This window comes from Gastrolobium bilobum, unplaced genomic scaffold, assembly GCF_033153095.1.
Source record: "Gastrolobium bilobum isolate Gb01-03AN ecotype WA unplaced genomic scaffold, APGP_CSIRO_Gbil_v1 utg8260, whole genome shotgun sequence".
Lineage (NCBI taxonomy): Eukaryota > Viridiplantae > Streptophyta > Magnoliopsida > Fabales > Fabaceae > Gastrolobium > Gastrolobium bilobum.
In genome coordinates this window covers 792,853-807,283 of record NW_026899532.1, presented here as the reverse complement: position 1 = coordinate 807,283, position 14,431 = coordinate 792,853, and the positions used below count along the sequence as shown (strand labels likewise).

The following is a 14,431-nucleotide window of genomic DNA, read 5'->3' as shown; positions in this document are numbered from 1 at the left end:
ATTCTAATAGAGTTAATAAGGTTAAAGTCACTAAGGGATTAGGGCTTAACTAATCATATAAAAGATGATGAATCGTTTGATCAATTGAATAAGTAAACGTAAATATAATCTAAGTTACAAGGTGGGGATCGTAAAGGTGTTTGTTTCTCTTTACCGCAATATTTTCTCAACCTTTAATCTTTTGTTCTTTAATTCTAAAAGAACTTGTGAACCATTTACATTTATTTTGAATTGTTCTCATTATTTCACAAACCACAATTGTTCTCAAACTATTTTGATTAATCCAACAAGAGAGGAATAGTTATAATAACTTTGGTGCCTCAATTCTCGTGGAGACGATACTCTACTCATCATTTTATTACTCGGTACGATCGGTACACTTGCCGATTTTACGCAACATCTCCCAAGCAAATACAATTCCAAGGTTACATAAGTTGGCAAACAATTTCTAAATGTAGAAAACAAAAAAAAAAGGATTAAAGAATAGAAAGAAAATAAGATTATGAAACAAAAAAACCTTTTTATACCTTTTATTTTTTCTTCAAGCCATACTTATTACGTAGCCCATCTTCACCACATAGTAAAGCTTGGTTGGTATCTTCAGTCAAGCTAGAACGATAAGCATCAATTACTCTTCCTCAAGCACTAAAGGTTGATTCTGATGCTACTGTAGAGATTGGTATTGATCTTATACCCCTCCCAAAGATGGTATTGGTGGAGATCGAACCTAGGTCTTTCCGCCAACTACCCAGCTCACACGCACCAACTGAGCTATCACCATTTGGTACTACTATGAATAATATTATTTTATTTTATTTAAAATAAATAATATGATATAGGACGACCTAGAGGCTTATAGGCCCAGCGTGAAAAAAAAATACTTATGACTTGCTTCCTAAATAGACTTTCTTAAAAGCTCAAGGCTGTTTTATTTGCCTATATAAAGTTGGCTGAGCTGGCCTGATATAGGTTTGGTAATCCGGCCCGGTCCACTTTCACCTCTATTGTGATATGCCTTTATTGGTCGAAATGATAAGTCTTTCAATGTAGTTCTTATTTCTTTCCAAAAATGTAATGTCACAAACAAAAATCCTTAATTTATGTCCTTTAATCTTATTTTAGCAAACAACTTTCTATTAATAGACTAAGTTCTCAACCCAACAACTGCGGGGACAAAATTACCTTTGATAGAAGTTTGTTTACGTTGTTGATGGTTTTGAAGCTTCCCAACTCCACAATAAGTACCACTCCACCATAATTTCAAAACATCATTCATATCATTAGAAGTACAATAAGACAAAGTTCAATAGTAATCAACATGGATACGAAGTTGAGTGTTACAGCAATTGTTTTATTCTTATTGTTGGCTACGTTAGATACAGCTCAATCTACAGTCGTTGATATAAGAAAATTTGGTGGAGCTCCAAATGCAGATATCACACAGGTATGATCATGTTGAATTCACAACAACAACAAAAAAGGGATGATTAAACACACAATTTTTAACGAGTTAAAGGGGTGGTGTTGTTAAGGCCTAAGGGTCACTCGTAGGTTCAAGATTCATATTTAAGTTGGCATTGAAGCATAACTTGATTGTTACATCTTCATCATCATGATTATAATTTTGTAATTGATTTGTATTTTATATGTTATCTCAAGGCTTTCGTAAAAGCTTGGAATGCAGCATGTGCATCAACAACTCCAAGTAAAATTGTGATTCCTGGAGGGACATATAAGATGAAAGAAATAGATGTCAAAGGTCCTTGCAAGGCTCCCATTGAAGTTCAGCTTGATGGCATAATCCAAGCACCAGCAAACCCAAATGCACTCAATGATGCTTATCAATGGGTTAAATTTGGATACGTTGATCATTTAACCTTATCAGGAAGAGGTACTTATGATGGTCAAGGTGCAGCTGCTTGGAGAGAAAATGATTGTGGATTAAACAAGAATTGCAAGAGGCGTTCAATGGTAAATAATATATGGCCATTTCAATTGTCAAATAACTAATACCTCTACCAAACATGTGACTAACTTAGGTTTCTTGTGAAATATATATTTATATGTCAACAGAATTTTGGTTTTAATTTCATTAAACATGGTCTTGTTCGGGGCATAACTTCAAAGGACAGCAAAAATTTTCATGTTAATGTTTTGGGGTGCCAAAACTTCACATTTGATGGCTTCATCGTCAGTGCTCCAGGAAACAGCATCAATACTGACGGGATCCACATTGGACGATCAACTGATATAAAAGTTATTAACACAAGAATTGCTACAGGAGATGACTGTGTCTCAATTGGAGATGGAACCAGAAATTTACTTGTCCAGAATACGATTTGTGGACCTGGCCATGGCATTAGTGTTGGAAGCCTTGGAAAGTACACAAATGAAGAGCCTGTAGAACATTTGGTATTCAAGAATTGCACTTTGAAAGGTACTACCAATGGAGTGAGGATCAAGACTTGGCCTAGTGCTCCAGGAACTTCTCCTGTTTCTAATATGCATTTTGAAGATATTGTCATGGATAATGTCATGAACCCTGTGATTATAGACCAAGAGTATTGTCCTTGGAACCAGTGCTCAAAACAGGTAGTTATTCAATAGCTACTCTAAAATTTGATTATATCTTCAATCATATTATGCTGTGAGGTTTCTTATTTATTTATTTTTTCTATTTTGTGCTTGCTTGCAATGGCTTAGGTTCCATCAAAGGTAAAGATAAGCAAGGTTACATTCAAGAACATTAGGGGCACTTCCCAAAATAAGGAAGGGGTGACTCTTATATGCAGCAAGGGTGTTCCATGTGAGGCTGTGGAGCTAAGTGATATTAATCTTACATTCAATGGAGCTCCGGCAATTGCCAAGTGTCTTAATGTGAAGCCCATAATTACAGGAAAGGCTCCTCGTTGCGTAGCTTAAGAGTCTTTGGTTGACAAAATGTTCTGTTTCATCAGATTTTTCTTTTCTTATTTTATTTCTTCTTTCTGTACTTACAAGGTCATCCCCGTGTACAGTTTGTAGTTTTTTTCAGTTTTTTTTCTCTCTTCATCTCATTGTACTTACAAAGCCATCCCCTTAAAAAGTGAGGATAAGGACTATTTATAGTCTCTAGTGAATAAGCAATTATATATGGTTATTGCTTTTGTGATACGAATGGTTGCATAAAATTAAAATTGTGAATCACATGATCTCTATAATCATATATTACATAATACTATATTATTTGTAAAAAATAATAACATAAAGTATTTATATAAAGAGAAAAATATTTGTCATTTTAAAGGATATAACTTGGTATTAATTTAGATCTTAACCATTGACTTCCGTTAATCAACGGTTATAATTTATTGCAAATCACAAATTAATTAATAAGTTTGAATCAATAAATTATAACCGTTGATTGAAGAAAATCAACGGTTAGGATCTAAAATGACACAAAATTATATACTTTAAAAAGATAAACGTTTTTCCCAAAAATAAATCAACGTGATTTTTTATAATGTTAAAAAGAAATATACTAGGCAATCATATCAAATGTAGATAATGTAGGTTCAAGTGAACCAAAATGTGCTGTCTAGAAAGTATGTTCAGCCAATCCAATATTTTGCATGTTGGGGTGATCTTAAAAAATTACTTTATACAGTACAAATAAAATAAAATAAAATAGAGTGAAACTTGTAGTTTACAATTCATCTTACCCTGCATGTACATAACAAACAAGGCATACGATAAGCTCAAAAAATAACAAATTCTTTCATGAAGAAAACAAACAACACTAGACAAGTATAATTTATCTTCAAACGCCAATTTCAGAGTCTTGCCAAACCAAATTTCATTATTTTGAGACTAAGACATTTTCAGATAGAATGATTTAATAATGTCAAACCTTTGTAGCAATATTTTTCCTGGTTTTGTTTGGTAACCTGTATATGCCCAAGCATCTTTCCTGAAACAATAAAAATAATAACAATAAGTAAAAAAGTTATTGAAATTTAGACTATTTGGTATTAATATCCTCTATGAATTTTAAAACTCAAGAAAGAAAGAAAGAAGCACATGAGCAGAGAAGATATTCTCATCTATATCTTGAAAAAACAAAAAACAACATCAAGTGAATACAACTTGCTATTCTTTCTGAATATCCAACCAAAAAGAAAAGTTTTCAAGAGCTATAATAGAAAATTTTCCAGAAAAATTATAAAAAAAAAAAATTCAATTATTACGCAATTTAGTGGAAAGAGCCATACTAGATAAAGTTATACTGAAACACCAAAAATTCCAGAACTTAAGTTGGAACTAGTGGAGAGAAAATGGTTCATATAAGAACCAATAAAGTGTCATTAACAGTCATAAGATACATTAATTAGGAAAGGAAAAGAAGAAATTCGAATCGCTTGAAATCCAAAATAAGTAAGAGCAAACACTTGCAATGAGAAAACAAGTACGAGTAAAAGTTCAATGTTTCACTTGCAGTGGTCACTCGTTTACAAATTTAAGTAAAAGGTGATTTAAAATCATAACATAAAAAATCATAGATAAGCGTTTAGAATATTGGTTCATTTTTTCAATGTTACTTTAGAAAATTTTGTTTAATATTCACTGAAATAACATTATTTTGGGGCAAAAATTTATTGTAAGATTATAATATTATTCTAAATGATATCGTTTCATTAAATATTAAATAAAGTTTTTTAAAATAACATTAGATATTTTATTCCCTTAGAGTATTGGTAAAAATATTTTAATGAAGAAAAAAATTGTAAAAATATATACTAAATCAAGATTAAAATTATCATGAAAAGGAGAATAAATAAGATAAACATGTGTGTGTTGGAGCGATTCAAGAGAGGAGAGAGAGAGAGAGAGTGTGTGAATTCTTAAAAATGAGGAAGGAAAGTAGGATAGAAGAGAAGCCCAGTGAGTTGAAAGAATTTAACGACAGTAATTTTTATAGCAAGGGTCAAGGGGTCTTTGGTATAAGGAAAAATTTTGGATTACCAAAAATTGACATTAATAATTCTATTTACTTATGTTTAGTATAAGAATTGTTGCAATTTTCCCCAAAAAATGAGATTTCTAGAAGAAAAAAAAATTGTAGCTTTTTGAAACAATATATTTTTGGATTCCCAAGACATGGAATTTCACACAATTTTCTTGGCCTATGAAACAATTTTTTCATTACATTTTTGAGAAATTATTTTTTCAGCATATTTATGGAAATGATTCGAGGCACACAAAAAAAAATTCCTCTGTCAAATGTCCCATAAAAAAAGGCAGCAGACAAATTTCTATATTTTGCCAAAATATCGGGAATGTAGTAAATTTCCATTTTTTATTCGGCTTTGCCACGTTAAAAATAAATATGACTAAATTAATGTGCTCAAACAACGAAGTTGTTGAAGTATATTGTGGTGTAGGGGTAAAAGTGGGTTGGGTTTGGCCGAGCTTTATTCCAAAAAGTTCAAGCTTATGTCAAAAAATTCTAATTTGACCCGGTCCGATAGCATAGTACGAGTCTAACTGTTAACCTGGTCTGACCCATTTATATAAAAAAAAAAAAAAAATGGTCTGACCTAGTCCGTTAGCCTGTTAATTTTTAACTTTAGACAAACTCATGAATCAACTTCACAAAATACTCAAATTCTGTTGTTAAAACAAAAACCATAATTTCAACGTCCCAACAGAACTATGAATCACAACAATAACTTATCACAATCTGCATTTAAGTCACTCTCAAAAGCAAAATGCTCAAATTAAATAACATATATTTCATCAGATCCAGCAAACCAATCCATACTATGTAAATTAAAATAACTTTATGAATCCTACAAACACACCATGATACTTGTAGTAGACAAAAAATTCTCATCATCTTCTCTCCCGAGCAAATACAATTCCAAGGTTACTGTTGCGAAATCGGCAAGTATACCGTTCGTTTCAAGTAATAAAGTGATAAGTAGAGTATCGTTCTCACGAGGATTAATGCACCAAGTACTAGTTTAACTATTCCCCTTAAGTTAGAAAATAAAAATTGAGTTTTGTTGTGAAAGGAATTGAATTTAGAATTTCAAAACACAATTTAAAAATAATTAAATTAAAAACAGAAAATTAATAACAATTAAGGTTGAACGCATGCAAGAAGAGATCAAGAACGCGAGAAAATATTGATGAAAAATTTATAAAAAGTATGTAGCCAGGATACACTTCACCTCCGATCCTCCCTTATATTCCTATATTGTATTTTATAATTAATTAATTCGTTTGTTCAGACAATTTAGTATTTCCCTATAAAATAGTTGAACCCTAATGTCGTAGTGATTTCAACCATTTAACCCAATCAGAATTATAATGTCTTAGTAATCCCTCTTGAATTAAGCATTAAGCAAATGAATTATGAGTCTGCAATTTATGTAAGCCTATGTCTAGATCATACACAAATTTTTATTCTACCCTTGTCCAGATTAAAATTCCAGTATGTCTATTGTGAATTCTAACACTCAAAGCCCTATAATTTAGAGTGGCCAATTCTAAACTGGATATGGAAAAATTAACACATGTAGAATAAAACTAACTAACTAATTAAATTATAAAAACAATATAGAAAATATAAAGGATTCACATCGGGTCCGTGATCCCAACTACAAAAAGAAACTAACCAGACATAGTTGGCTTAAACAAATTAAAGAAATAAAAAGTATTCATGAAAGAAAAAGAAAAGAAGAAGAAGAAGAAGATGAAGATGAAGGATCAATGGTCTTCAATCTTCAACTCCGTCGGAATCCTGATCTCCAGCATGAGCCTCCAAGAATTCTCTCCAGCCAAAGATTGTTTGCCTCTAGGGTCTGAGTCTCTATTTATAAAGTTTGTGTCTTGCTCAAAAATCTTGATCAAATCTTCATTGTATATCTTGGGTCCAATCTTTCCTGATATAGTCTGATTCAAATCTTGATCATATCTCTTGATTTCAATCTCCTCTGATTCAAATCTTGTCTTTTTCTCTGCTGCTCAATTGGGCCCCTTTCTTGTACTTTTTCCTACAAAAATATAAGAAAATCAGTGACAAGATATCTGATTGAGATTTATCAATTTAATAAAAATTCTAGCCCTTTTTATCCAAGATTTATCAAGATTCTTTCTCTTTTTTGGCTTAAAATCATATATATGTTGGAGTCATATCAAACAATTCTCAGATTTGAACATTGCTATCCTCAACAATGTACTAGATCAAAAATAGAAGCAAGGATTAACTCTGTGGAGAGAAAAACATGGAACAACAATATCTTAAGAGATCAGACTGTTATGCATGTATAACTCCCTATTAAAAACTTCAACAATGCTTTTCAGTTTTATCAAGAAATTCAGATCATAACTTGAATGTTCCTCACTAGATAATTATGTAACTCTCATCACTCTAGTGTTTGAGGGTTTCACACTTATTCCATCAGTGTAGTAGTAATTTCATAGGCTTGATCATATTCTCAAGTTCCTAAGATTGAGGAACCCATTCGACATGGATAGACTGATCAAAAGGTCTTTGATAGGCTATAACTTGGCTTGGTTTGGGGGTAAGAATCTTTTGGACAGAGGCTGATTAATTTGTGAGACTGAAATACTGAGATTTTTTACAATACTTTCTTCTCGGTCTTTGATTCTGCCACTTTTTGTCATTTTGGAATTCTTATTCCTTTTTTCAGTGTCTTTTTCTTTCTTTTCCTTGTTTGCAGATGTTTTCTTTCTTTTCTCTTTTAAGCTGCATTTTTTTTGCGGACCATTCTTCTTTTTCCTTTTTCAACTTACTTATCTTTTCTTTTGAGAAATACCTTGACTTTTTTCTATGATCAGCATTTCAATCTCTTTCAAGGTGTGTCATGGAGAAATGGTTAATTAATTTTCATCAGGTTTTTGAATAAATTGGTCTAAGGCTCAAAAGGGCTAACAATGGAAAATTCTTCTAGGTAGGTTGTTTGGCTCTAAGTTAACAAGAACAGATGTGCCTTTATCATATCAGTAATGCATGCAAGCCAGAGAAATAGATCAAGTTCTAGAAAACTACTCCAGTGAGGCCTCTATGTAAAAAAATATTTTTGTTTAGGCTCAATCCTCACAGTTATAATTCGAGCTAGAATCTAATTTCAAAATTTCACATCAAGCATTACCTAAGAATTTTCATCAAAACAGTTATACAAACGAGCAATCATCACTCTCAGATTCTTTAAGAAATTTAATGCTCCACAGATATCATGCTTCTTACAATTCAATCTATTTAATCACTGAGTAAGCTTTGTAAAATCTAGGAACGCTTGTTCAAGAATTCACTAATTTTGTAATTTTTTTATTTTTCTAAAAAAAATTAAATTAAAGAAAATTAATTGAATTAAAACAGCAAAAACTAAAAAAAAAATTGAAGGTTAAAATATCTCCCATTTTCAGAAAAATTTCTGTTAGACGTCCTCTCTATTGTGTAGTTCCGCAGTTAGCAGGTATCGCATAATGTATGCGACCAATTCCCAGATTTAGAACGTTGTTATCCTCAGCAACGAACTAAACTAGTCGAGTGAAGCTACTTCTGCACCTGTGGAACACTCACACACTTGTTAAACATCATACAGAATAATCATAAAAGTGAAATATATTAAAAAGGAGACATAATCAAACCATAATCTAAAAACAACAAAAAGAAAATACTAAAGTCAAAGTAAATGGTGAGAACACTGGCGCTGACAGCGTGGAGTTCGCGCTGTTAGCGCGGGTTATTCGTAATTTTTGGCGCTTAAAGCGTCAACTCTACACTGGGAGCGCGGAGCTTACTGTATCTTTTTCATTTGCTGGCGCTGCTAGTGCCATGTTGGAGCTGATAGCGCCAATTCCCAGATTTAGACTTTTTCATATGGTCACTAATTGATCACTTACTTGACTTGTTAAAATTAAACCAACCTAAGCAAATAAAATAAATAAAATAAAAACAGAAAAATAACTATTGGGTTGCCTCCCAATTAGCGCTTGTTTAACGTCACGAGCCTGACGTACCCCCTGTGATTACGGTGGTTGGAAGCATGCTACCACTGATGACCCAGTCTTCTTGATCCAGTATTGTGTTCTTCCAGGATCATATGCACGTGGGTGAGGAGGAGGCTTCTCAGAAACTTTAAGCTTAGGTTTCACATGTTCTTCCTTGCTCCTGGGTTTTTCCATCTTAACCTTTGGCTTGCTTTCCTCATGCCGCTGATGGACTTCCTTCTTGTCCCCTTTCTCAACCTTTTTCTCCGCAATGTAGTTAATTTGATTTTTAGGTTAAGATGCAGGCAATAGAGCTTCATTTGTAAGTATCTTGAATGTTGATTGCTCTCCATCCATGCGCATTATCAACTCTCCCTTAGGTACATCGATTAGCGCCCCTGAGGTTGCTAAGAATGGCCTCTCGAAGATTATAGGCACACTGGCATCTTCATCAATGTCAAGCAAAATCAACAGGAATTAGAAATTTGTTTACCTTGACGAGCACATCTTCCACAACACCATGTGCTTGCTTTGTTGAGCGGTCGGCCAGTTGAACCTTCATCCTCGTTGGCTTTACTTCATTAATTCCCAGCCTTTTCATAAGGCTGAGGGGCATCACATTTATGCTGGCACCAAGATCGCATAAGACTTTCTCTATGGTCGTCTTGCCGATGGTGCATGGAATACTGAAGCTCCTTGGATCCTTCACTTTTGGAGGCATGTTTTTCTGTAGGATTGCACTGCACTCCTCTGTTAGCGTGACCTGTTCGTCCTCTGTGAGCTTCCGCTTTTTAGACAATGATTCCTTCAGGAACTTTGCATACGAAGGCATTTTCTCCAGAGCTTCTGCAAAAGGAATGTTAATTTGTAATTTCTTAAAAATATTTAAACATTTAGACATTTGCTTCCTTTGCTCATGTTGCTTGCTCCCCATGGGATATGGAGGTTTCTCAAATCGTGAGAAATCCCATTACTTCTTTTGAACTGCAGGAGATTGCTCATTTGCTTCTTCCTTGTCTTCTTGAGTGTGCTCATTCTTCCTTGTAGAAGCTTCCATTTTTTCTAAATCTTCGCTTTAGTAATGATGGCATTGCAGTGCTCCCTTGGGTTGATTATAGTGTCATAGGGGAATGTTCCCGGAGCTCTTTCATTCAATTGCTTGGCCAACTGTCCAATCTGAGTCTTAAGATTTCGGATTGAAGCCTCTTGATTCTTGATCGATGCTTCTTGAGGCTTGAAATTTGATCTTGTCTCTTGAACGAAAGCATTGGTAGTTGAAGCCATGGTCTCCACCAGTTTCTCCAATTCGGATGGCTCCTTAAGTGGAATAGGAGGAGGTTGTAAATAATTGTTGGATTAGTAATCCAAACCTCCCCCTTGAATTCTCCTTTGAAAGTTGTTTCCTGGAGCATTGTTCTGGTTTCTCTGGAAATTCTGTTGTGGTCTTGGATCATACCAGACTCCATTAACTTGGAAGGAATCAGCTCCTTCAAGTGTTGGGCATTCGTTGGTCTCATGCTCTCCCTTGCAATACTCACAGTTAAATGAGTCAACTTGAGCTGTAGAGAGTTGCAACTTGTCCAACTTTGCATTCAGACTAGCTATCTGTTGAGATAGGATCTTTTGTTCTGCAAGTGATGCATCATTGTGTCCCAACTGCAGGATTCCCATTCTTGGTTGAACTGGTTGAACTGTCATTGATGCGTTCTCAGTCCTGGCCATGAAGTCGGTCAGCTCTAAAGTTTGAGCTGTTGTCTTCCTTGCTATGGTCCCACCGGCTGCACCATTGACAACTATTCTAGAGTCTAGTGTCATTCCACTATAGAAGATTCTGACCTTCTTCCCGTCTGGCAGATCATAAGCGGGGCACCTTCTGATCAAAATGGTCTTCAATCTTCAACTCTATCGGAATCCTGATCTCCAGCATGAGCCTCCAAGAATTCTCTCCAGCCAAAAATTGTTTGCCTCTAGGGTCTGAGTCTCTATTTATAAAGTTTGTGTCTTGCTTAGAAATCTTGATCAAATCTTCATTGTATATCTTGGGTCCAATCTTTCCTGATATAGTCTGATTCAAATCTTGATCATATCTCTTGATTTCAATATCCTATAATTCAAATCTTGCCTTTTTATCTGCTGCTCAATTGGGCCCCTTTCTTGTACTTTTTCCTACAAAAATATAAGAAAATCAGTGACAAGATATCTGATTGAGATTTATCAATTTAATAAAAATTCTAACCCTTTTTATCCAAGATTAATCAAGATTCTTTCTCTTTTTGGCTTAAAGTCATATATATGCTGGAGGCATATCAGTTACGTAAGTTGGCAAACAATTTGTAAATGTAGAAAACAAAAAAGAAGATTAAAGAATAGAAGAAAATAAGATTATGAAACAAAAAAATCTTTTTATACCTTTTGTTTTTTCTTCAAGCCATACTTATTACGTAGCCCATCTTCACCACATAGTAAAGCTTGGTTGGTATCTTCAGTCAAGCTAGAACGATAAGCATCAATTACTCTTCCTCAAGCACTAAAGGTTGATTCTGATGCTACTGTAGAGATTGGTATTGATCTTATACCCCTTCCAAATGTGGTATTGGTGGAGATCGAACCTAGGTCTTTCCACCACCTACTCAGCTCACACGCACCAACTGAGCTATCACCATTTGGTACTACTATGAATAATATTATTTTATTTTATTTAAAATAAATAATATAATATAGGACGACCTAGAGACTTATAGGCCCAGCGTGAAAAAAAAATACTTATGACTTGCTTCCTAAATAGACTTTCTTAAAAGCTCAAGGCTGTTTTATTTGCCTATATAAAGTTGGCTGAGCTTGGCCTGATATAGGTTTGGTAATCCGGCCCGGTCCACTTTCACCTCTATTGTGATATGCCTTTATTGGTCGAAATGATAAGTCTTTCAATGTAGTTCTTATTTCTTTCCAAAAATGTAATGTCACAAACAAAAATCCTTAATTTATGTCCTTTAATCTTATTTTAGCAAACAACTTTCTATTAATAGACTAAGTTCTCAACCCAACAACTGCGGGGACAAAATTACCTTTGATAGAGGTTTGTTTACGTTGTTGATGGTTTTGAAGCTTCCCAACTCCACAATAAGTACCACTCCACCATAATTTCAAAACATCATTCATATCATTAGAAGTACAATAAGACAAAGTTCAATAGTAATCAACATGGATACGAAGTTGAGTGTTACAGCAATTGTTTTATTCTTATTGTTGGCTACGTTAGATACAGCTCAATCTACAGTCGTTGATATAAGAAAATTTGGTGGAGCTCCAAATGCAGATATCACACAGGTATGATCATGTTGAATTCACAACAACAACAAAAAAGGGATGATTAAACACACAATTTTTAACGAGTTAAAGGGGTGGTGTTGTTAAGGCCTAAGGGTCACTCGTAGGTTCAAGATTCATATTTAAGTTGGCATTGAAGCATAACTTGATTGTTACATCTTCATCATCATGATTATAATTTTGTAATTGATTTGTATTTTATATGTTATCTCAAGGCTTTCGTAAAAGCTTGGAATGCAGCATGTGCATCAACAACTCCAAGTAAAATTGTGATTCCTGGAGGGACATATAAGATGAAAGAAATAGATGTCAAAGGTCCTTGCAAGGCTCCCATTGAAGTTCAGCTTGATGGCATAATCCAAGCACCAGCAAACCCAAATGCACTCAATGATGCTTATCAATGGGTTAAATTTGGATACGTTGATCATTTAACCTTATCAGGAAGAGGTACTTATGATGGTCAAGGTGCAGCTGCTTGGAGAGAAAATGATTGTGGATTAAACAAGAATTGCAAGAGGCGTTCAATGGTAAATAATATATGGCCATTTCAATTGTCAAATAACTAATACCTCTACCAAACATGTGACTAACTTAGGTTTCTTGTGAAATATATATTTATATGTCAACAGAATTTTGGTTTTAATTTCATTAAACATGGTCTTGTTCGGGGCATAACTTCAAAGGACAGCAAAAATTTTCATGTTAATGTTTTGGGGTGCCAAAACTTCACATTTGATGGCTTCATCGTCAGTGCTCCAGGAAACAGCATCAATACTGACGGGATCCACATTGGACGATCAACTGATATAAAAGTTATTAACACAAGAATTGCTACAGGAGATGACTGTGTCTCAATTGGAGATGGAACCAGAAATTTACTTGTCCAGAATACGATTTGTGGACCTGGCCATGGCATTAGTGTTGGAAGCCTTGGAAAGTACACAAATGAAGAGCCTGTAGAACATTTGGTATTCAAGAATTGCACTTTGAAAGGTACTACCAATGGAGTGAGGATCAAGACTTGGCCTAGTGCTCCAGGAACTTCTCCTGTTTCTAATATGCATTTTGAAGATATTGTCATGGATAATGTCATGAACCCTGTGATTATAGACCAAGAGTATTGTCCTTGGAACCAGTGCTCAAAACAGGTAGTTATTCAATAGCTACTCTAAAATTTGATTATATCTTCAATCATATTATGCTGTGAGGTTTCTTATTTATTTATTTTTTCTATTTTGTGCTTGCTTGCAATGGCTTAGGTTCCATCAAAGGTAAAGATAAGCAAGGTTACATTCAAGAACATTAGGGGCACTTCCCAAAATAAGGAAGGGGTGACTCTTATATGCAGCAAGGGTGTTCCATGTGAGGCCGTGGAGCTAAGTGATATTAATCTTACATTCAATGGAGCTCCGGCAATTGCCAAGTGTCTTAATGTGAAGCCCATAATTACAGGAAAGGCTCCTCGTTGCGTAGCTTAAGAGTCTTTGGTTGACAAAATGTTCAGCTTCATCAGATTTTTCTTTTCTTATTTTATTTCTTCTTTCTGTACTTACAAGGTCATCCCCGTGTACAGTTTGTAGTTTTTTTCAGTTTTTTTTTTTTCTCTTCATCTCATTGTACTTACAAAGCCATCCCCTTAAAAAGTGAGGATGAGGACTATTTATAGTCTCTAGTGAATAAGCAATTATATATGGTTATTGCGTTTGTCGCTGTCAGGTGTATTAGATATGAAAGCAAATATAATACTTTTACTTAAATTAATTTAAAATTGATAAGCCTGTGGAACAATACTATATTATTATTATTGATACAAAATAATAATATAAAGTATTTATTTAATGCAACGTGATTGTTGATAATATTAAAGAGAAATTTACTAGACAATCATATCAAATGTAGCCTATGTAGGTTTAAGTGAACCAAAATTTGCTGTATAAGAGGTATGTTGAGCCTATCCACTATGTTCAGCTATAGCGGCCATGCGTATGGCTCAAACCTCAAATGCTTGGACAGTTTATACTATAGAGACGTAGACTTAAATTGTCATTCATATGTTATTAAGACTTCACCTTTATATTCCGTGTCTCATTTTTAAAAGGACTTG

General features: G+C 34.1%; 2 protein-coding genes across 2 annotated transcripts; both read left to right on the top strand.

Moving 5' to 3' along the window:
* Positions 1 to 1,318: 1,318 nt before the first annotated feature.
* LOC133291046 (polygalacturonase-like) lies at positions 1,319 to 2,922 on the top strand. The gene is made up of 4 exons (XM_061489226.1): positions 1,319 to 1,444; positions 1,660 to 1,971; positions 2,074 to 2,592; positions 2,704 to 2,922. Exons 1-4 carry the CDS (start codon positions 1,319 to 1,321, stop codon positions 2,920 to 2,922), a joined length of 1,176 nt encoding a protein of 391 aa, XP_061345210.1.
* A 9,279-nt stretch (positions 2,923 to 12,201) lies between these two features.
* Positions 12,202 to 13,805, top strand: LOC133291044 (polygalacturonase-like). The gene is made up of 4 exons (XM_061489224.1): positions 12,202 to 12,327; positions 12,543 to 12,854; positions 12,957 to 13,475; positions 13,587 to 13,805. The coding sequence occupies exons 1-4, from the start codon at positions 12,202 to 12,204 to the stop codon at positions 13,803 to 13,805; spliced, it is 1,176 nt and encodes a 391-aa protein (XP_061345208.1).
* Positions 13,806 to 14,431: the final 626 nt, after the last annotated feature.